This window comes from Hyla sarda, chromosome 4, assembly GCF_029499605.1.
Source record: "Hyla sarda isolate aHylSar1 chromosome 4, aHylSar1.hap1, whole genome shotgun sequence".
In the NCBI taxonomy this organism is placed as follows: domain Eukaryota; kingdom Metazoa; phylum Chordata; class Amphibia; order Anura; family Hylidae; genus Hyla; species Hyla sarda.
Genome location: NC_079192.1, coordinates 260710707 through 260735412, shown reverse-complemented (window position 1 = coordinate 260735412; position 24706 = coordinate 260710707). Strand labels below are relative to the sequence as shown.

Below are 24706 nucleotides of genomic sequence, written 5' to 3'. Positions count from 1 at the left end.
CCAACCCCTAGAGTAATTTCAACTGCTGCAACCCCTATAGCTACCAATTTATTTAGTAAGAAAGTTTATCAAAATTTAAGTCTGGGTCTAAACATAGACTTTTTGTGTAATACAACCTGAATGTTACCCTTGCATCTGACCTGAGTGAGACTTGCATATGGTAGTTGGTGTCCCACTCACATGGGCCCTGTGGCGTGGGTTACCACTACATTATATATATATATATATATATATATATATATATATATATATATATATCTATATATATATATATATATATATATCTATATATATATAATTCAATGGCCCTTATTTACTAAGAGTGGAGTGTAGGTTTCTTTGTGGGTTTTAATTCCCTACAATTTATTTTCCACGGTATTTACTAAGGTTTCCCTACATTTTCCACTTTCCTTACATTCTGCTTTTTTTACACCTGCTCTGGTCTGTCAGGTTTTCCTCACCCGAAATCCACCACATTTTATGTGGGAACCTTTATGTTGGGTTTTTGTGGAAATATCGTTAACATGCCCCTTTTTGGAGGGCACGCCCCCTTTTCCCAGCAGCCACGTCCCTTTTCTGGTTTTCTTAGCAAAATGGAGTTAGTCAGGGTTTTTTCAATTCTGGTGCAAATTCTGGCGCAACAATCTGGCGCAGACAGAATTTCTGGCGCACAACCCGACAAAACATGTCGGGTTTGCAATAGTAAAGGAAGGCCAATGTGTGTGTGTGTATATATGTATGTATGTATGTATGTCTGTGTGTATGTTCCAGCATGTGTATGTTACTGCATAACTACCAAACGGCTGTAGATATTTCGATAATACTTGGTCACATGTTACTTATATGTCCACTTAAAATATAGGATAGTTAATTTAACCCTTAACTACTCCCATTTGTGAGGGTCGGGGTTTTTGTTTAAAGTCCCATGCAAATCAATGGGAAATTTATGTTAGTCAGATTCTCTGTAACTCTCTGATGATATGTGCCATGTCACAGTTATACAACATACAAGGTACCATAAATATACAGCAGTGAAATGATACAAAATGTCTTATTATGGTTATTGTGTAAAAAAAAATATGTAAAAAAGTCAGTTGATATCATTGCATTAGTAACAATGTGTACTATTAAACTGGCATGTGTGTGTGTATGTATGTGTGCGTATGTATGTATGTTCCAGCATCACGTTGGTGATGGTTAACCCTTACTCACCCCCATTTGCCATTTTCCAGGGTTGGGGTTTTGTTTAAAGTCCCACACAAGTCTATGGGAAATATATGTTACTGCATAACTTCCAAATGGCTGGAGATATTTCGATAATACTTGGTCACATGTTACTTATATGTCCACTTAAAATATAGGATAGTTAATTTAACCCTTAACTACCCCCATTTGTGAGGGTCGGGGTTTTTGTAGTCCCATGCAAATCAATGGGAAATTTATGTTCCCACATAGCTTCCGTACGGTTGGAGATTTTTCAATAATACCTGGTACACATATTACTTATATGTCAAATAAAAATATATGATAGTTAAATTAACTCTTACCTACACCCTTATGTAAAAGATGGGTTTTTGTTTCAAGTCCCATGCAAGTATATGGGACTTCCAGTACCTTACTCCACAAGCTCTGCCTCTCCTGATGAATGTGTCAGTTCAGCTTGCAAGCCACACCCCATCTCACAAAGACATGCCCACTGTTTAAGCCCCACCCCTTTTATTATCTACCCTTTTTGTGCATCGATCTGGCTTGCAAACCACGCCCAGTCCCACAAAGCCGTGTCCCCTTCTATTTTCAGCTTACAATATATTCATCACAAATCAGTCCCACCTGGGGATGGGACATAAGGATGGGACATGAGGACGGGACATGAGGATGGCATATGAGGACGGGACATGAGGTCGGGACATGAGGTCGGGACAGGAGGACGGGTATGAGGTCGAGATATGAGGACAGGATATGAGGTTGGGATATGGGGTCTGGATATGGGGACGCGAAATTGGGACAGGCTATGAGGACAGCATATGAGAACGGGATATGTGGTTGGGCTATGAGGACGGGATATGAGGTCGGGATATGAGGACATGATATTAGGACGGGATATGGGGATGGGATATGAGGTCGGGATAGGAGGGCGGGATATGAGGTCGGGATAGGAGGTCGAGATAGGAGGTCGAGATAGGAGGTCGGGATAGGAGGACGGGATAGGGGGACGGGATATGAGGATGGGGTATAAGGTCGAGATGGGAGGTCGGGATATGAGGACGGGATATGAGGTTGAGATATGAGGACAGGATATGAGTGTCACGATTCGGCTTCCAGGTAGTGGATCCTCTGTGTCAGCGAGGGATTGGCGTGGACCGTGCTAGTGGACCGGTTCTAAGAGGCTACTGGTTTTCACCAGAGCCCGCCGCAAAGCGGGATGGTCTTGCTGCGGCAGTAGCAACCAGGTCGTATCCACTAGCAACGGCTCTACCTCGCTGACTGCTGAGAAGGCGTGGGACAGAAGGACTAGGCAGAGGCAAGGTCAGACGTAGCAGAAGGTCGGGGGCAGGCGGCAAGGTTCGTAGTCAGGATGGGTAGCAGAAGTTCAGGTACACAGGCTTTGGACACACTAAACGCTTTCACTGGCACAAGGCAACAAGATCCGGCAAGGGAGTGCAAGGGAGGAGACTAGATAAAGGCAGGGAGCAGGTGGGAGCCAATTAAGCTAATTGGGCCAGGCACCAATCATTGGTGCACTGGCCCTTTAAGTCTCAGAGAGCTGGCGCGCGCGCGCCCTAGAGAGCGGAGCCGCGCGCGCCAGCACATGACAGCAGGGGACCGGGACGGGTAAGTGACCTGGGATGCGATTCGCGAGCGGGCGCGTCCCGCTGTGCGAATCGCATCCCCAACGGCCAAAACAGTGCAGCGCTCCCGGTCAGCGGGACTGACCGGGGCGCTGCAGGGAGAAAGACGCCGTGAGCGCTCCGGGGAGGAGCGGGGACCCGGAGCGCTAGGCGTAACAGTACCCCCCCCCTTAGGTCTCCCCTTCTCTTTGTCCGGAGACTGCCTCCCCTGGGATGAGGACACCGGGAAAGAATGGAGGGTTTCCTCAACGGCAGGCAGTACAGCAGGAGTGGGAATGGGGAGGGAGGGCAGAGGGCGAGGCCTGGCACGGGGCAGTGTGACACCAGGACGGGGGCCATGGGGAGGCACAGAGGCTTGCCTGATGGGACTGGGAGGGGGGGAGAGGCACTTCCTGTGGCAGGCAGAGTCCCAGTTCCTGATCTCCCCGGTGGTCCAATCAATGGTGGGGGAATGAAGCCGGAGCCAAGGCAGACCGAGGAGGACCTCAGAGGTACAGTTGGGGAGAATGAAGAACTCAATCCTTTCGTGGTGGGGTCCGATAGACATCAGGAGGGGTTCTGTGCGGTAACGCACGGTGCAGTCCAATCTGGCTCCGTTGACCGCGGAAATGTAGAGCGGTTTGACGAGACGGGTCACCGGGATGCTGAATCTATTAACAAAGGACTCTAACATGAAATTCCCGGAGGCACCAGAGTCCAAGCAGGCCAAGGCTGAGAGGGAGGAGTTGGCTGTAGGAGAAATCCGCACGGGCACCGTGAGACGTGGAGAAGAAGATTTAGAACCAAGAGACGCCACACCCACGTGAGCTGGGTGCGTGCGTGCGTTTCCCAGGCGTGGAGGACGGATAGGGCAATCCACCAAGAAATGCTCGGTACTGGCACAGTACAGACAGAGATTTTCTTCTCTACGGCGATTCCTCTCTTCCTGGGTCAGGCGAGACCGATCCACTTGCATGGCCTCCTCGGCGGGAGGCCCAGGCATAGACTGCAAAGGATGCTGTGGGAGAGGTGCCCAGAGATCTAAGTCTTTTTCCTGGCGGAGCTCTTGGTGTCGCTCAGAAAAACGCATGTCAATGCGGGTAGCCAAATGGATGAGTTCTTGGAGGTTGGCAGGAATCTCTCGTGCGGCCAGCACATCCTTGATGCGACTGGATAGGCCTTTTTTAAAGGTCGCGCAGAGAGCCTCATTATTCCAGGATAGTTCAGATGCAAAAGTACGGAATTGTATGGCGTACTCGCCAACGGAAGAATTACCCTGGACCAGGTTCAGCAGGGCAGTCTCAGCAGAAGAGGCTCGGGCAGGTTCCTCAAAGACACTTCGGACTTCAGCAAAGAAGGACTGGACTGTGGCTGTGGCAGGATCATTGCGGTCCCAGAGCGGTGTGGCCCAAGACAAGGCCTTTCCTGAAAGAAGGCTTACTACGAACGCCACCTTAGACCGTTCTGTAGGAAACAAGTCTGACAACATTTCCATATGCAGGGAACACTGAGACAAAAATCCACGGCAGAGTCTGGAGTCCCCATCAAATTTGTCCGGCAGGGACAAGCGGAGGTTAGGAGCGGCCACTCGCTGCGGAGGAGGTGCAGGAGCTGGCGGAGGAGATGGTTGCTGCTGTAGCAGAGGCAGAATTTGCTGTAACATGGCGGTCAACTGCGACAGCTGCTGTCCTTGTTGGGCAATCTGCTGCGATTGCTGAGCGACCACCGTGGGAAGATCAGCGAGACTTGGCAGCGGCACCTCAGCGGGATCCATGGCCGGATCTACTGTCACGATTCGGCTTCCAGGTAGTGGATCCTCTGTGTCAGCGAGGGATTGGCGTGGACCGTGCTAGTGGACCGGTTCTAAGAGGCTACTGGTTTTCACCAGAGCCCGCCGCAAAGCGGGATGGTCTTGCTGCGGCAGTAGCAACCAGGTCGTATCCACTAGCAACGGCTCTACCTCGCTGACTGCTGAGAAGGCGTGGGACAGAAGGACTAGGCAGAGGCAAGGTCAGACGTAGCAGAAGGTCGGGGGCAGGCGGCAAGGTTCGTAGTCAGGATGGGTAGCAGAAGTTCAGGTACACAGGCTTTGGACACACTAAACGCTTTCACTGGCACAAGGCAACAAGATCCGGCAAGGGAGTGCAAGGGAGGAGACTAGATAAAGGCAGGGAGCAGGTGGGAGCCAATTAAGCTAATTGGGCCAGGCACCAATCATTGGTGCACTGGCCCTTTAAGTCTCAGAGAGCTGGCGCGCGCGCGCCCTAGAGAGCGGAGCCGCGCGCGCCAGCACATGACAGCAGGGGACCGGGACGGGTAAGTGACCTGGGATGCGATTCGCGAGCGGGCGCGTCCCGCTGTGCGAATCGCATCCCCAACGGCCAAAACAGTGCAGCGCTCCCGGTCAGCGGGACTGACCGGGGCGCTGCAGGGAGAAAGACGCCGTGAGCGCTCCGGGGAGGAGCGGGGACCCGGAGCGCTAGGCGTAACAATGAGGTTGATATATGAGGTCAGGATATGAGGACGGGATATGGGGTTGAGATATAAGGTCAGGATATGAGGTTGAGAAATTAGGTCGGGATGTGAGGTTGAGATATGAGGACGGGATATGGGGTTGGGATATGAAGTCAAAAGCTTCCTCCTTTGTTGATTTTCCTCCCCAACAAGGATTAGGAAGGAAAAACCGCGCAACGCCGGGTACTCAGCTAGTATGTTATATGGACTGGAATAAAGTGTTCTTACATACTGTCAATTCCTTCTTATCTCTGTATATGCTTTGAGCACCGATTTTTTTATTTTTATTTATTTTATTAAGTGCTGTGATAATCATTCAGGTTGTGTACCCCTAACATCACTTTCCACCTCTCTTCTCTAAGAACAAGGCAGAAAAATTTCTGCGGTGCTAATTAAGGGAGCACCGTGACTAACATTCTCTCGTGAATCCTTATAAAACCTTTTCAGCTGACAACCTTTTGTGTGACAACAATGTTAAATGTTGTTTGCGTTCAGAAGAAGAAATAACTCCATTTATTCTTTACTAACAATTAATAGAAATTCCAGCTGTCTTTTTAAAAATATTTTGTTAAAACCCCAATTGTTAAAAATGACAGAAAGCAATGAATTATGTTAAGTGAAAGTAAAAGCCACAAGTTAATTGCATTTGCTTTACACAACAAAAGTTCACAACCTCATTATGTTTATATATATTGGTAGAAATACTGAACATTGTATTGTAAAAAAAATCTCTATTTTCTGTAACTACAGGAATTTGTATTTACATATTTAAGCATATTCATCACATAACCTACTCCACAGCTTACTTGTGTGGCAGACTTGAATAAGAGACAGGAACGGAGGTACGAACGAGTTATGGAAAGGAGGGAGAAAGAGAGGAGAGGGAGAAAGAGAGGAGGGTAAGAAGGAAGGAAGGGAAGAAGGAAGGGAGGAAGGACATTTTTGCAAAGTCAGGGGCCGGAGGGTCACGTGGCCCCTCATCCAATCACTGGCAGTGGCAGCAATGATGTTCTGTCTCGGTGTTACGCCGAGCGCTCCGGGTCCCTGCTCCTCCCCGGAGCGCTCGCGGCATTCTCCTCTCTGCAGCGCCCCGGTCAGACCCGCTGACCGGGAGCGCTGCACTGACATTCACGATGGGGATGCGATTCGCATAGCGGGACGCGCCCGCTCGCGAATCGCATCCCAAGCCACTTACCCGTCCCGGTCCCCGGCTGTCATGTTCTGGCGCGCGCGGCTCCGCTCTCTAGGGCGCGTGCGCGCTAGCTCTCTAAGATTTAAAGGGCCAGTGCACCAGCTATTGGTGCCTGGCCCAATCAGTCTAATTAGCTTCCACCTGCTCCCTGTCCTTGTAACCTCACTTCCCCTTCCCTTCCTGGCCGGATCTTGTTGCCTTGTGCCAGAGAAAGCGTTTAGTGTTGTCCAAAGCCTGTGTTTCCAGACCTTCTGCTATTGCTATTGACTACGAACCTTGCCGCCTGCCCCGACCTTCTGCTACGTCTGACCTTGCCTCTGCCTAGTCCTTCTGTCCCACGCCTTCTCAGCAGTCAGCGAGGTTGAGCCATTGCCGGTGGATACGACCTGGTTGCTACCGCCGCAGCAAGACCATCCCACTTTGCGGCGGGCTCTGGTGAAAACCAGTAGCAACCTAGAACCTGTCCACAAACACGGTCCATGCCAATCCCTCGCTGACACAGAGGATCCACATCCAGCTAGCCGAATCCTAACACTAGGCCAGTGAATGGCAGTGTGACACGCTGGGCAATGATGTCACTCCAGGGTACAGGCATCACAATTTATTATTGGAGCATAGCCGGGGATCGAAGCAGGTCACTGGAGCCACCATTGGAGCATAGGAGTTAAGTAAAGGTTTTTTTTTTTTTAAATGCTAGTAACTAAATGCCTAACTTCTGGAAAAAAAAAAAAAAACTCCTGCTGGATAATCCCTTCAATTGGTCATTACAAATAGATCATTAGATTGCACAATGTCCTATAATATTTGCCTTTCCTGAGGTGGATGGTACCTCTAACATTCATACTGCACAATATCAAATATAAATTTACAGTATGTGAGCCATTAGGCATAAAATCCTGTTGAATTCAATGTATATGCATGTTACATATAACCAATGTAGCCTACATAGCACTACAACCCTATAAAGCAATCTACAGTAGCACCTACAGCCAGTCGTAGATACTGCCCCTGTCTTAGAATTCAAGACATTTGGGATTCTTTCTGCTTGACTTGTCTTCTCCCGTGTGGATCTCTGATTGCAGAGACTGGTATAGTAAGAGATAGGCACAATTAATGGGCTGATGCTTGGCTGCTTATATTTACTGTTAGAGGAGTAGAGAGGAGTGCAGAACCAGAGAGAAGGCTGGAACTGACTGGAACATGTGTATAGTCGCTATGGGAGCCAAAATTCTAGTGCTTTTTATTTATGAACTATACACACCATAACTCTAATCCTTCGAATCCCCTATTAAATCCACCTGGGGATTACCACAAAGCATAACTTCCAGAAATGTCAATTTTTGGGGTTTGTTCAAACTGTATACTGGAGTATATATTTGCACTTCAGGTTCACGCTGTAGAGAAATCCAATAAAAATGAATGGTTGGGAGTTATATTATGCGACAGTGTTAATAATATTGCTTAGCAATTCACCTTTGTTGATACATTCTTAGACTGACTTCATTTAAGACATTCTTTATAAAGGTTTCCTATTATAAAAACAACGCATACTTCTATGATACACATACATAAAAAATAGTTGCTCTGATGAACTTGTACATTATTAATAAATTGACTAAGACTAAATGCAGCGCTCCTTTGAAAAGTCTGGAATCCTCTGGAAATATATAGGAGGGCAGTTTTGTCCTCTCTCCCTCTTCTACACACCATGGTGTTTTGCTATCACACTGGGATAATAATTGACAGTGCAATAACTTACTGGAAAGTAGCCGTGATTTAAATGAATGACTACAGAAAATGTCTTTTATTATTCAAATTATGCAAATGTTCATTTTGGAATAGCTGTAAGGAAGGCCGTTCAGGAGGGGCGCTGTACCCATCTTTGGAAGTTGTTCATTTTCCCAGCAAAGACAATAATTATCATTTCAAGCGGCAATATTCTATGGCTCCTTGCAGTCATAATTTCCACTATATTTGAGAAAAGCTATTTTCCTGTTTCAGACTCCTTTTCTGTCTCCTTGCATTATTTGCATGAATAAGTGGCATTCTATTTTCCTTTTTCCTTTTTTTTGTTCACAAAATCATAGAAAAGTGTCTTGAATTCATCCAGAAAGGAATGATAGACAGGGAAAATGATCAGCTGGCTGATGACAGGCATTGTTATTATTGTTTCTCTTACCAGATTTTTTTTATTTTGTCTTTTGTCATTATTCTAGCATATAATCATGCAGGCAGAAAGAAGCAGTAGTTTGGTGAGCAGTGATGGGACACATTATATTTTATGTGTCAGAACATCCTTGTAAAGATCCTTTATTCTTATGCAACAGCTTCAAAGTGGTTTAAAAATCCTTGAATGTCAATATGCCTGTGATTGTCTTCACGTTTCATTACGCAGCAATGGTGTTATTAGTCATGTGGTTGTAGGGCACTGAATTGTAACAACGCAACCTAAGATAATGTTTTTATAACCTTCAAATCGGCATGGCATCAACATGAAGTATTTCTCACAGAAAAGGATTGCAGTAACACATGTTTTGCTATACACATGTTTATTTTCTTTGTGTGTATTGGAACTAAAGAAAAATAGGAAGAGAAAAAAAACAAATTGGACATAATGTAACGCCAAACTTCAAAAATGGGCTGGACAAAATTATTGGCACCCTTAACTTAATATTTGGTTGCACACCCTTTGGAAAAAATAACTGAAATCAGTCACTTCCTATAACCATCAATAATCTTCTTACACCTCTCAGCCGTAATGTTGGACCACTCTTCCTTTGCAAACTGCTCCAGGTCTCTCCTATTGGAAGGGCGCCTTTTCCCAACAGCAATTTTAAGATCTATTCACAGATGTTCAATGGTGTTGTGGTTCGTGGCTTTGGGGTCGAATTGGATCTGGCTTCAACGGTTTTACGACCAGTTAAAATCTGCAGACCATGCATCTGGGACACAAAATGTTCGAGATACAAAATGGCTGAGACCATGCGGACTAGTGAATACAATATATATTCACACAGACCGCAGATATTTAACTAGCTGTATCACCGGAGACCAAATGCATTCATAAAGACCCCACAGACCAACCTATTTAGGAATTTTGGAAGAGTTATATCCTAATATCCAATGCACAAATCAACACTACACATCCAAACACTGGCAGAAATAAAGATGTTTAATACACAGTTGAAAACTAAACACACTAACTAAGAGAGAGAAAAGAGAAAAGATATTGCTAATAACTAGAAGTTTAACTCTGCAGTGTAAGGAACACATATACTACATTTATAATAGAAATCCTATAATTGGCTATATGGGTGGATTTTCCTTAAAAGATACAACTATACTAAAAGAAAAATATAAAAGAATGTAACTGAGAATACTTAGCTTCAGGGAACCTTTTACAGCAAATATGATGAACGAAGGCCAGGCATGGGGTAAGGCTACAGTCCTTTGTTTCAGGATTCAGGCCCCACAGGCAGTTGAATGGCCAGGTGTGAAGGTATGCAGCCCAGCAAGACAAAAGGGAATGCTTGGGCCTGTTCAATGGGTTTTATTATGTTGTCTCCGCCCCTTACTTGGACTTTGGAATTTTTTTACGTGTACGCCATTGACCGTGCGGTTTAAGTAACGATATATTTTTATAGTTCGGACTTCAGACTATTTTTACGCACGCGGCAAAGTTTTATTTTTTTATGGGAAAAGGGGGGTGATTCAAACGTTTATTAGGGAAGGGGTTAAATGATCTTTATTAACACTTTTTACTTATTTTTTGCAGTGTTATAGCTCCCATAGGGACCTATAACACTGCACACACTGATCTTTTACACAGATCACTGGCGTCTATTAACACGCCTGTAATCAGTTTTATCGGCGCTTGACTGCTCCTGCCTGGATCTCCGGCATGGAGCAGTCATTCGCCGATTGGACACCGAGGAGGCAGGTAGGGTCCCTCCCGGTGTCCTGTAAGCTGTTCGGGACGCCGCGATTTTACCGCGGTGGTCCCGAACATCCCGACTTAGCAGCCGGGATACTTTCACTTTCGCTTCAGACGCGGTGGTCAGCTTTGATCACCGCTTCTGAAGGGTTAATCCGCGTTCGGTGATGTCCTGTATTAGCCGCGGGTCCCGTAAATATACGTCCTTCGTCGTTAAGGGGTTAAAGGAGCATCACATGCTTGAAACAATCTTATTTTTCCACAATTTTTAAAGGGTGCCAATAATTTTGTCCAGACCATTTTTGGAGATTGATGTGACATTATGTCCAATTTGCTTTTTTTCCTCCGTTTTTTGGTTTAGTTCCAATACACACAAAGGGAATAAACATGTGTATAGCAAACCATGTGTTACTGCAATCCTTTTCTGTGAGAAATACTTCATTTTCTTGAAAAATTTCAGGGGTGCCAACATTTATGACCATGACTGTATACTAGGGCCTTGTTACAACATGGAAATTATTTAGTGTAGTCTTTAACACAAACCTGTACTAGGCTGCTATATTTTATCTGCAACTTATTTGCTCATAAAAGTCCGACCGCACCATTTTATTGCTCTGAAATCTCTGAATTACAATTTAGTCTTAATTTTCTTCCATCGCTAACTACAAGCTTTATGTTGCCTGTAACCATGGTAACCAGTGCCGTGAAATGAGGGAATTGTTCTAATAAGTGTTTCCGTTATAGAAAACTCCACATTGTGTGTTGTTTTGTTGTTAATAAACCATCTTTTTGTTCTCAGATTCATCTGTAATATACAGTAACACACAAATCCCCTTGAGTCACAATACTGTGCTTCAGCCACTATAATGTTATTACTGTGGCTGAAGCAATCTTAACCTCTTAAGGACGCAGGGCATACCTGTACACACTTCGCCTGGTCCCGGTATATAACGCGAGGTCACGCCGGGGGCTGATATCATGCGGCAGCGTTGTGCCAGGCACTATTAACCCTTTAGACCCAGCTTTCAAAGTTGATCGTGTCTAAAATGAAACTGAAAGCTTCACAGCAGCTCAGTCGGGCTGATCGGGTCCATCGCTGTGAAATCATGATGTCCCGATCAGCTAGGACGCGAGCGGAGGTCCCCTTACCTGCCTCCGTTACGTCCTATCGGCGATTGTTTGCTCCAACCTGAAATCCAAGCTTGAGCAATCGACCGCCGACAATACTGATCTTTGCCTTGTCAATGCATGGCAATGATCTGTGTAGCAGATCAGTGTGTGCAGTGTAATAGCCACTAGTGGGGGCTATAACACTGCAAAAATAAGTGTGAAAAAAAGTTAATAAAAATCATTTATTCACTTCACATATTCACCTATTAAAAGTAAGAATCACCCCCCTTTTCCCATAAAAAAAAACTGTGTAAATAAAATAAAAAAAATTAACACATGTGGTATCGCCGCGTGTGGAAATGTTTGAACTATAAAAATATATAGTTAATTTAACCGCACGGTCAATGGCATAAGCACAAAAAAATTTCAAGGTCACTTTTTATATCATAAAAAAATGAATAAAAAGAAATCAAAAAGTCCTATCAATATAAAAAATTGTACTGATAAAAACTTCAGATCACAGAACAAAAAATGAGCCCTCATACTGGTCCATACGCAGAAAAATAAAAAAGTTATAGGGGTCAGAAGATGACAATTTTAAACGTATACATTTTCCTGCATGTAGTTATGATTTTTTTTTAGAAGTACGACAAAATCAAACCTATATAAGTAGGGTATCATTTTAACTGTATGGACCTACAGAATAAAGATAAGATGTCATTTTTCCCCCATTTGCAGTGGATATTTTGGTAAAATTACTAATGTCACTGCAAAGTAGAATTGGTGGCGCAAAAAATAAGCCATAATATGGAATTTTAGGTGCAACATTAAAAGCGTTATGATTTTTAGAAGGTGATGAGGAACAAATTAAAATGCAAAAACGGAAAAACCCTGTGACCTTAACGGGTTAAGGAATTATACTCGAAATGATCCCCAAAACTTTGATTTAAACTGCATCTGTTTTTCTACCTTGCATAAATCCATAGCATAAATGGTATATCTTACTATAGATATGTTACCCTCCCCACCCAAAAAATCAGATCAGTAGTAAGACAACAGGCACTGCTCTTATTCCGCCAGCCAGTAATATACTCTATGTCACACTGGTCCTACTGATAGGGATCCACTTGTGGGTGCAAACTATGCAGTAACCAGTAAGATTTCACATTCAACAGTAAAGAAAGAAAGTCACACTCACCTGAGTTTCTAGAAATCCCAGTGAAATTTGTATTCAAAGAAATGCAGCTACACAGGAACAACAGATACCATAGCAGGTAATGAGAGCAGCTGCTGTCACTCTCCGCTATGGGATCTGTTGTTCCTGTGTTGCTGCATTTCTTTGAATACAAATTTCACTGGGATTTCTAGAAACTCAGGTGAGTGTGACTTTCTTTCCTTACTGTTCATTGACAGATCAGATTACACACTGCATATAAAGTCTATGGAGGGGGAAAGCCACTACCAAAGCAAAAAAAGAAAAATTGCTTACATGAAAGAAATTTATCAACAGGCTGAAAGCAGTTAATAAATAAGTCACATATAAGCAAAAAAATAGTAAGAAAAAAATAACAAAAAAAAGGAATACATAAGCAAACATTGATAAATGTCCCCCTAAGAGACTGGAAAGAGAATACCCAAGCTAAGTATTTGATCACCCCAGGGCTTGATTCACAGGTTAGACTTGTCAGTACTGCTCTGTAATGTCCCCCAAACTGCTGCTTCTGAAAGTGTGTAAAGAGACACAGAAAAGCAGGATCTGCTCTTCTGTGTGTGTGCAGTTTCTATGAAAAGTCATTGCTATTAGTCTACACCCTCTAGCATTGGAACAACTGCAAATTATATGTAGCATACAGTACAAAAATCTGGTGAAAAATTCAAAATTGCTCTCTGATGACACGTGTCTCAGGAGCTCTCCAGAGTAGAAGCAAATTCCCATAGCAAACCTATTCTGCTCTGCGCAGTTCCTGAGACAAGCAGAGATGTCAGCAGAGAGCACTATTTCCAGACAGATAACTCATCTTCAGTAGCTGATAATTATTGGAAGGATTAAGATATTTTAATTGAAGTAATTTAGAAATATAATTATTGGAAGGATTAAGATATTTTAATTGAAGTAATTTAGAAATATAATTATTGGAAGGATTAAGATTTTTAAATTGAAGTAATTTAGAAGTCTGTTTAACTTTCTGGAGCCAGTTGATCTAAAAAAAAGTTTTTTTTTACTGGAATACCCCTTTAAAGCTCATTTATACAACTTTCTTACAGCTGCGTACACAGCCACAATCCCCTATTAAGAGATGTTTTTGTAGCTCCACTGCAGATGTATGCGTTATTGAATTCTTATGACATTTTATCAGATGCAGCATGACACGTGTCTAACCTTTCCATTGGTCATGCTTAAACATAGGCCAAGATGTGTGGACTAGCTTTGAAAAAACAATATTTTGCAATACAGTGGTCCCTCAACATACGATGGTAATTCGTTCCAAACGCGCCATCGTTTGTCGAATCCATTGTATGTTGAGGGATTCGTGCAATGTAAAGTATAGGAAGCTGTACTCACCTGTCCCCGCCGCTCCCGATGGTGAACGGTCCTCCGCTGTCTTCTCCGTTCCTCTGCTGTCTTCTCCGGTCCTCTGCTGTCTTCCGCAAGGCCTTACTGGGCCTGCGTAGCGACGTCATTACGCCGCTGCGTACGCCATTCCTATTGGATGATGTGCGCAGCAGCGTATTGATGTCATCGGAGAGGGCCGAGAAGACACCGGAAGACTAGCGCTGAACCCGGAGGGCACCCCGGAGCATCGTGGAGGGGTAAGTAATACTTACCGCACCACACGGGGAACATTAAGTTGCTATCCGGCAGCAGCTTAAGCATTTTGCGCTGCCGAATAGCACTTAATGCGATGGCCCCGACATAAAAAAGCACCGTATGTCGATGCTGACATCGACATGCGATGGCCTCTGAGAGGCCATCGTATGTCGATTTGATCATATGTCGGGGCCATCGTAGGTCATGGGGTCACTGTACTCTGTTGGGAGTTCTTTATGCTATATCTGTCTCAGTAACATGAGTTACAGCTATTAAAGGTTTTGCTCATATATCTTGGTAACATAATGAATTTGGATTGTAATAAATTAAAATCCTTCATGAAATTTGCAGAAAGAAAAAAAAGGAGAATTTTTTTTAGGTGAGGAAATCTTAATACTTTAAAAATACAGCATGTGAATGCGATTTGTTGATACTGGTATTGTATTACTCTGGGGTTGTTTGACCCTGTGTGAAACCCTTAACCTGCACTACAAGATGACTTTGAATGGGCCTAAACTGCTTTGCTGTGATAATATTCCTCTCTTTTTCAGTGCCACCATGGGCCATAATCGCAATAGCCATTGTTGCGGTCTTGTTGATACTCACTTGCTGCTTCTGTGTGTGCAAGAAATGCTTGTTCAAAAAAAAGAATAAGAAGAAGGGCAAAGAAAAAGGTGGAAAGAATGCTATTAATATGAAAGATGTAAAAGATTTGGGCAATACCATGAAAGACCAGGTAATGAAATCCTTGTTTATGGTGCTGGTGTAAACCACCATCTGTATTTATTTATGCAGAAAAATATTTACTATTGTCTATATGGAATTAGTTTTATACGAAAAGCTTTAAATACAGGATTTTTATGGTCTATAAAGGCCTTATGATCTAGAAACTGGCAGCGGTACAAGATTGAAGACTGACCTATTAAAAGGTCACATTGATAGAATTTCTGATTTAAGATTTAAGATACATAGATGTCAAAATGTTTGTCTTTTGGAGCAGGTAGAGATAAAGGGAGGTGGTGATAAATACAGTGTTACAGTATATTGTGTCACCAAACTGCAACTCCGGCAAACTGTACTTGGGTCTTATAGAATAATGAAACATAGCTATAAATATTTTCACAACTACCATAAAATATTATATTTGGCAGCAAATAAATATCCCATTCAATAGGAAAACGATTAGTATTTTTCATACACCGTAACTTCCTATTCATTCTTACTTCTATAGTCATTTTTTATACAGTCTATAGCAGGAAGTTTGACTGCACGCTGTATACACAAAGTGAATGGAATTATAATATAATATATTGACCATGTTGGACATTAAATGTATGTTAGGTCTAAATGAGGCCAAGCAAATTACATATTGATTTCCTATTGATGGGATTTTGTAAACACTACTCCACAGGAAATCATTTATTAGAAGTAGTAAAATATATTTTCTTCAACTTTACTTTCACACATATGGGTAGAGGATAGATAGATAGATAGATAGATAGATAGGGGAGAATACCACTGGAATTCATTATTTATATTTAAATTATTTATAATTTGACATCTGTAAGAAAAAAAACCCTCTGTAGGTCTCTATATAAAATAAGTAGTATAGAATCATAGCAGGCAGCACATTAGTATAACAGGAATCTATAAAAAAAAGAACAAGTGCCTTCATAGTCAGAACAATGCAATATAAAATGTAGACCCACTATTGAATCCTGTTGATCAACACGAATCTACTCCTAAAGAAAATGACTGAGGAAACGTTTTTTGTTGCAATGTACTTTACTAATCTTATGTGCAAAGTAGGTGCGAAATAACAGTAAGGCTGGGTACACACTTGTCTGGCAATCCAGAGACATTTTGAATGGGATAAGACATACTAAAAGCTGGATCTGTTGCCTCCAGTGTGGTTGCACAAAGTAAAAAAAATGGTGCCTAATCCAGTGCTGCCTAATCCAGTGCTGCCTAATCCAGTGCTGCCTGATCCAGTGCTGCCACCAGCCATTCTGGTCCCCAGACATATGTAAACCCAGCCTAAAATGTACATAAATACATAAAAAATTGCTTTTATGATGTATGATATATATATATATATATATATATATATATATATATATATATATACCATCTACAAAACAAATGCATTTTTGTACCTTGTTGTATTGTTTGTACATTTTTTATGTCTTGCTTTGCTTTCTTACTGTTGGAGAACTGCCATATGAAATTTTCCCTAAAATATTTACACTTTTTTAGGATAAACTTACATGTAACAGATCTGCTGAACACATTTCTGTACCTGTATGTCAGTGAGAAAATACACCACGAGACTTTGTTCAGACACAGTTGTTTTGCTCGTTATAGTGGCCATAAAATGAGCTATAAACAGCAGTTTTTCTTACTGTTGAGTTCTATTGAATGCACGCATTAATGTTACAGGTTGTTTACGAACCAGAGTAATTAACATTTTTGTTTAGTGTTTTGTTTTGCTTAATAAAATAAACAATATATAATATATTGTTTTGTTTTTCACACAAATGTAACTAAAAAAAAAACTAACTAAAAATTTTAGCCGTATTTGGTAATTTATTTCAAAGTTGAAAATATGGCCAAAAAAACTGTGTATGAATACAGCATAAATCTTCAGCACTATAAGAAGAATAAACACATGTTCACATGTGACAGATTTGTTGCAGAATCTTCTGCAATTGAAAATCCATTCCACATACTGTACTGGAATAGGTCACACCACATTCATATGCTGCATAAACAATCCAGTTTACACGTGTGGAATAGATTTTTATTGCAGAGATTTCTGCGACAAATCTGCCATTTTCAAGCCAGTTTCAAACAAGCATAATACAGCGACAATCTTACCTTCATATCACCGCCACTAGTCCCAGTCATACAGTGCGTCTGGTGACTCATAGTGACAGCATTATTGATTTTGATGGGGTTATCCTGCACTATGCTCACAGTGGAATTTCTGTGTCATATGTTTCTGGCATGGAAATTCCTATTCCGGCATCGTTAGAAAAGATAAACTTGTTTATTCTTTCTGTGGATTTCGCTTGGAAATGCATTACCGTCTATGAGACTACGCATTTCCGAGTGGTCCAAGCGCCTTATTATTCCGTTTTTTCCAGGTGGACATTCCACACATTTTACTAATGTGCGAACTCGCCCTAATACTTCTGTCAGTTTATCCTATTATCTTACCTGGCCTGTGATTTATACATTATACATGTTGCTGAATTTCATTTGGAGTCTGAAATTCCATAGGAAATTATAGTACCATGCATGTGGATCAGGTTTCTTGAACTTACTCAAAGCTTAAAGGGGTACTCCGCTGCTCAGCGTTTGGAACAAAATGTTCCGAACGCTTAGAGTAGGCACTGGGAGCTTGTGACATCATAGCCCCGCCCCCTCAGTACATCATTTATTTAAGTAGGCATAAATTGTAGGGGAAATTTGCACCTGCTCTGAGCTGGTGTAGACTTCTAATACTGTCGCCTAATAAGTTTAGTGATATCCAATACTGGCGGGGCTCAGTTTTTTTTTTTTTTATATATATCAACTGGCTCCAGAAAGTTAAACAGATTTGTAAATTATTTCTATTAAAAAACTCTTAATCCTTCCAATAATTATCAGCTGCTGAAGTTGAGTTGTTCTTTTCTGTCTGGCAACTGTGCTCTCTGCTGACATCTCTGCTTGTCTCGGGAACTGCACAGAGTAGAAGAGGTTTGCTATGGGGATTTGCTTCTACTCTGGACAGTTCCCGAGACAGGTGTCCTCAGAGAGCATTTAGACAGAAAAGAACAACTCAACTTTGGCAGCTCATAAGTACTGAAAGGATTAAGATTTTTTTAATAGAAGTAATTTACAAATCTCTTTCACTTTCTGGAGCCTTTTGATATATAAAACTTTTTTTTTTTCCCTGGATAACCCCTTTAAGTTCCCCCTATGCGTTTCCCTTAGAAAGAAACTGATTTTAAGTCTCAGAAATGTCTACAACAAATCTGCTGATGTGAATTTACCCTGAAAGTGGTTATTCAGGATTGGAAAAAAAGGAGCAGATTTATTTTAAAAACAGCACCACGCTGTCCATTGAAGTCAATGGAGCCAAGTTGTAATACCACACTCCACCTGAGGACAGGGGTGGTGATGTTTCTAGAACAAAATAGCTCTGTATTTCTATTCCTGGATAAACCCTTTAATAAATAGCAAAGAGTGTGTTGTGATAGCCATCGAAAGATTGCAGTAACCTATCTGTGAAAGAATACACAGTAAAGGGTTTATACACTCTGCTGATGGAGAAAAGCCAAAGGGAATGTTATTTCCCTGTAGCAACTCTGCCCTATTCCTGTTTGTAATACATTCTGGAATCTCTAAGAATGCAGTTACCTAATATACCCAAGGTGAATGTTCTATTTAATGGTCATAAAGAGAACACAGAGAAATAAAGTACCATACTGAAAACAAGCAAGTACAAACAAGTCGACTAAGGACGAGAAATGACTTGTGTTTTTGCTTTGTAGATCTTTAATTAACTTATGTTTTCATGTTTATGATTATGTTAATTAAAATATGTTTTTTCTTGTCTTTAATGTTTCTGTACTTTACTAGAATAAATCTGTTAATGACATTTTCACACAATGCTGAAATAGTCATCATTTTTAATCTAGCTTTACAAAGGCATAACAGTATTCATTGGATGTTTCTCTTCATAGAAAATTGCCGCAACCGCAGCAGAGTAACCAACTTTATTTATTCCAGCAGAAATCTAATAATTTCTTTCTTCTTAATTCTTTATCAACATGATCGATTCCTACAATATTCTTTTAACAATAAACATAAGGTTTAATTCTTAAATGTGTTGTTGTCAATTGTTATCAATAAGACATTAATGCACTAAAATTAATGTTGGAGTGTAATTCATTGTTTGGACAACAACAGGGGCGATAACAAAAATCAAACACTGCCTTATTCCTAAACAGTGTAAACTAGTCTAAGAAGGTGCCAGATTACTAAAAGTGACTGGTACATTTTGAAACTCCGTTTATTAAATTCTCCCATAGAGTACCCAGGGTATAAAGATCATTCATACAATTCCCTTCAGGGCATAGAGCCCCTCCGGGACTAGAACCTTTACTATGGTAACCCCTTAAAATATCACTTTTATTATTTTCATTTAAAGTCCCCGATAATGTGTAAATAATACAAACTTGTATTTAAAAACACAACCTAGGTATTGGTTTTAGGTCCTCCTTGGACCTCTATTAGGTTGTAGATATTCGCATAGGATCTTCTATGGATAGGGTCCTCTAATTCTCCTCTTATTCCAACCCTGGTTGTTAGTTAAAATAAAGTCTTTAGTATCCCCCCAATGTTTCGCCGGTAGAAACCGGGTGCAGAACACTTTTTGAAACTCTGGCATATGTTTACACTGTCTAGTCTACATTTGTAAAAACAGGAGAGAAGGCACTCCATAGGATAACACCACCGGAGATAGGGGGGAGGGGAGAGTAATATCTAATTTTAACTGCTCACCCTGGGTGGTTGCGTAGCAGCATACACAACAATGGAAAACTCTCAAATACAATGGTCCGTCTGCAGCCCTCCTGGTGTGGATTCCCCAACGTATGCAAACAAGAGAAGGCTTCAATGATGAGTATAGGAGTACATCGGCGCGGAACGGACCCAGGCACAGCAGGTAAGAAGATAAAATCCAATTTATTCAATGCAACGCGTTTCCCTGCGCAAGCGCAGATTCATCAGGCATGACGAATCTGCGCTTGCGCAGGGAAACGCGCTGCATTGAATAAATTGAATTTTATCTTCTTACCTGCTGTGTCCTGGGTCCGTTCAGCGCCGATGTACTCCTGTACTCTTCATTGAAGCCTTCTCTAGTCTACATTTGCACTGTCTATGAGTTGGCTTACTTTTAAACTATAAATGAGCACCACATTTTTGGCACATTTAAGCTATGCCCTCTTTCCAAAGAGGGCACACATGCTTTCTGGGAAGCCATACATCCCCAGTTTGCTGCAAATGTGCCTAAAACACTTTCAAAATGTGGTGCAAGTTATGTATGACAGTTACTTGGCACAAAATGGGCCAGGTTTTTGGTAAATTTTTTATTATCTCCTCTAATGTTTTTCTTCATACTTGTTATTTATATGGCCAATGAATCTTTAAAGGTTAGATTGAGATGTAAAGGAAAATAGAAAATGCTGAGAATAAAAAAAAATGTTTCTTTTATCTGTATAGTGTTTGTTTTAGTGACGAGGACATGGATTTCTGTAAGCTCTTTTGGGAAGAAATGCTGCTTAGAACTTACCCTGGAATCACACAGACAGTTTTGTGGAAGTTCTTATAACCGAAAGCAGTGCAAAAAAAAGTGCATTCAAAAACTGCATGTGTAATTCCAGCCTTTTATTGACAATGGGGTTCATTTACGACTGGATAGCATAACATCAATAAACTCTGGCCTACTCTATATCATTTTCTTTATCATTTGGCTCCCACTGTTTATGGCTTTTCCTAACACCTTGGTGAATTCCTTTGAGAGATAGCTGGTATCACCGAAACATGAAATTAACAAAACAAATGTGACTAGTTAAATGATACACTGTCCTTAAAAATATTTATGCCCAAAGTCGAATTCGTACATTTATAAGTAAATCAGAAGTTAGAGCTGTAGCTGTTTGTAAATATATATTTTACTTACCAAGGCTGAACTCTCACTGCTTTTAACCAGATGTTTAGCTGTGCCGATGTACATGACAAAAATGTTAATAGACTTAAATTGTCTGACAAAAGGGTATCTATTTGGCTTTATAAGTCAATGTATTGCAAAAAAATAAAAGGTAGAATAGCATAGTATCCCATTAAACAAGTAGTGTATGCTATTTTACTAAATAGGATCAATAAAAAAAAAAATGTCTGTTAACTTAATATCATGTAAGCCTTAGTGTGACAGATGATAAAGTATGGTATCCGGCATAGACATTAATTTCATAGATACCTCAGGAGACTCCAATGATGTCACTGTCCATTTAACTAAAAGAAAAAAATGTAGAGCAAAGCTTCTCATAGAGTGGTATCTTTCCACACTTTGTGGGTTAAATAAGTTTATAGGTAACTGCTTACCTTGTGTTGCTGCGTACCAGACACAGCAATTAATATAAGCGTGTACATGAAAGGTAGTGCTGCCTTCCGGGAATTGGTCTACAGGTGCTTCCCTGGTAGATGTAAGCATATGAAGATCCAAAGATGAAAATAGAAAGACCCGGCTTTGTACGACTCAAACCAGTCATAATTCAGTCAGCAAGATACTATGTGCCAAAAACAAATGTGTTTCAAGGCATCCAGTTCTTCATCAGGGTACGTTCACATGATAGTTACATCGTCAGGAATTCCAGGGCTTCCCTTTTAAGAGCAAGTAATGTATCCCACTGTAAGTCTATACAGTGCGATATCCTGTAGTGTTCCATCATAGGTAAAGGTTGGGAGTCCTCCTGAAACAAAAGCCTAAAATGCAGTGTGAACCCATATTTGCCATTTTCCTGTTTGATTGTAGCTGACAATTATTCTGACAGCAGGGAGTGCAGACATTTTGGGTGTCACTTTTGTCAGAACGGGTATGGCTGCACTTAATGTTATTAGTTTTGACAATTTAGCCACCACAAAATATGCCAACATATAAGATAAATAAATATAAAAGTATTAAAATGTGTTCTTTTAATACTTGGAGTTTGCCCAGTACAGACAAATGGAACTCTGGCCATGGTTACCTTCATTTTCTTCAGTGTAAATGAACCTCAATGTGTTACTAACAATGTGCTTTGTTATTGTATTATTCTTGTTTTTCATTTTAATTTCTTACCTTTTTTACTTTTATGTTTTATCTGTATTATGTTATTCAGTTTTGTGTAATATACTATCTCTGTTACTGTGTGGAAAAATGACCTATTTATTTCAAGAGGGAAATGCTTTGAAGGCATGTGAAATATTTATGAGGGTATGAAGTAGATGTATTAGCACATTATGAACTCTCTTTCGTGTGACAGTATGATTAGTAAATCATCCTATTTCCAGGCACATTGGATTGCTAATACCACAGTGTAAGGGGAATTGAGCTGTCATGTATATGGGCAATGGTCATTTCATAATAGTTCTACAATTATATTGTTATAATCAGACCAAAACCATTTCTCAAAGGGGTTCACTAATGTTTTTTTCTTTAAAGTTATTTATTTTTTTACTGCATAGTAGGTCATGGTTGTGATCGAAGCTATCTTCCCAGCATTTATATCTATTATAGTTTGATAGTGGTGTTATGGTAAAGATTTGACTTTAAAAGAGTATTCTGGCTTTAGACATTTTATCCCCTATCCAAAGCAATGGGATAAGATGTCTGATCGCGGGGAGCCAACCGCTGGGACACCCGCGATCTCCCTGCAGCACCCACATTCTGTGCGGAGCTGCCTCTCCAGGCTCGGAAACCGGAAGATTTGGGGACTGGAGACGTGACATAACGCCACGCCCCCTCGTGATATCACATCATGCCCCCTCCCTTCATGTCTATTGGAGGGGGCATAACGGCAGTTACGCCCCCTCCCATAGAGATGATTCTTGATATATATAGATATATAGATATGCCTATCTCAGGGAGAGGCACCGCTTCCGGTTTAAAACGGAGATTAAAAAAGGCCATTAGCACTCCGTGGGCTTTCTGGGTAAGAAGTATACAAAGTTTCTCATCACACCACCATATAAGGTAATGTGGCCTCTCATCAGCTCTGGCTCTTGTTACAAAGTCTCAGAAGCTGATTGGGATTTGTGCGAAGTCAGAGTTCTTCCCAGAAGGGAAAAGGACCTATCTGCAGACAGCCGTTTTGGGGTGCTTGCCCCTCCTCAGTACAGAGCAGGGTGTTCTGGCTTGGCTGAGGATGAGAGACCTGTAGCGACTCATCCTCAGCCAAGCCAGAACATCCTGCTCTGTACTGACGAGGGGCAAGCACCCCGAAACAGCTGTCTGCAGATGGGTCTTCTTCCCTTCTGGGGAGAACTCTGGCTTGGCACAAATCCCAATCAGCTTCTGAGACTTTTTAACCAGAGCCAGAGCTGATCAGAGGGCACGCTACCTTATATGGTGGTGTGATGAGAAACTTTGCATACTTCTTACATATATATTTATTTTTGGGACATTTAGAAATAATGATTTGCTTTTGCTCTGGACAGTTCTTTACACAGACAGAGGTGTCAGCAGAGAGCACTGTGGTAAGACAAAAAAGAACTACACAACTTCCACTAGTGCATACATCAGCTAATAAGTACTGGAAGGATTAAGATTTTTAAATAGAAGTAATTTACAATTCTGTTTAACTTTCTGGAGCCAGTAGATTTCAAATAAAATTTTTTCCAGGGAGTACCCCATTAAGGAGATAGGGATGCATGGAAAAGATGTTGTAGAAATTATAATAATGCCAGCATAGTGATATCAGTGTTGATGTAGGAAATAGATATAAATGCTGCTGGAATAACATTGCATTTTAGGTATCATATTCCTCATACATAATTTATGCATAAACATAAATGACTTTAAAGAATAGGAAGTGTTTTCAGAACACCAGGGCTGACCTACATTTCCGTGTTCTCAGTAAACAAGATGAACTGTGAATAAAATGCGCAAGTAATGGTCATTTTTCCAAGGTTCTTACTAATGGTTATGTGTGGCTGTCTTAATTTGATTTCTTCCTTCTGTGTCCTCCCTCTCTGTGTTGTATCTCATGACTGTTCTGGATTGTCACTTGCGGTAGGTTTTTTTTTTCTACTTGGTTAAACCATAGATAGTGGAAACATTTTATGATTAGTTGTCTTGACAGCTGGAGCTTCTCAATTGAGATTAATCCACTGCTTAACACTGCTTAATACATCAAGAGGCTGAACTAAATTGATTTCATTCAAACAGAAATAGAGTTATCCCCCACAAACACAAGCCGAATTGTATTAGAAGGCTCAAATTGTGTAATTGCTGCAAATAATCAACGTTTATTAAACAAAAATAGCAGATCAGTTGCATGCTTCATGTTACATTTCCTAATAATAGCATTTCATTGAAGTGAAATATGAGTCCCAAATTTGATTCACTTAAGAGTTGTGAACTGTTCAGAAATGTATCTTTGCACTATAACAATCGTTGCCCATGTTCCCCAATACCTGGCTGTATTTGGTAAAGAGAGCTGGATAACTGAGTGAGACAGAGTAGAAATCTAGGGTCTTGCTTTCCTCTTTTGGAATCAACACTACTATTG

The 24706-nt window shown here is 41.3% G+C and overlaps 1 protein-coding gene across 7 annotated transcripts in view; it reads left to right on the top strand.

Annotated features, from left to right (window-relative positions):
- SYT1 (synaptotagmin 1) overlaps nucleotides 1-24706 on the top strand; it is a 608991-nt gene that overhangs the window by 374539 nt on the left and 209746 nt on the right. For all 7 annotated transcript variants that reach the window (XM_056574050.1, XM_056574051.1, XM_056574053.1 and 4 more), the window contains one exon: nucleotides 14939-15123. In XM_056574050.1, coding sequence (XP_056430025.1) covers nucleotides 14939-15123 — 185 coding nt within the window. The remainder of the gene's footprint in view (nucleotides 1-14938; nucleotides 15124-24706) is intronic.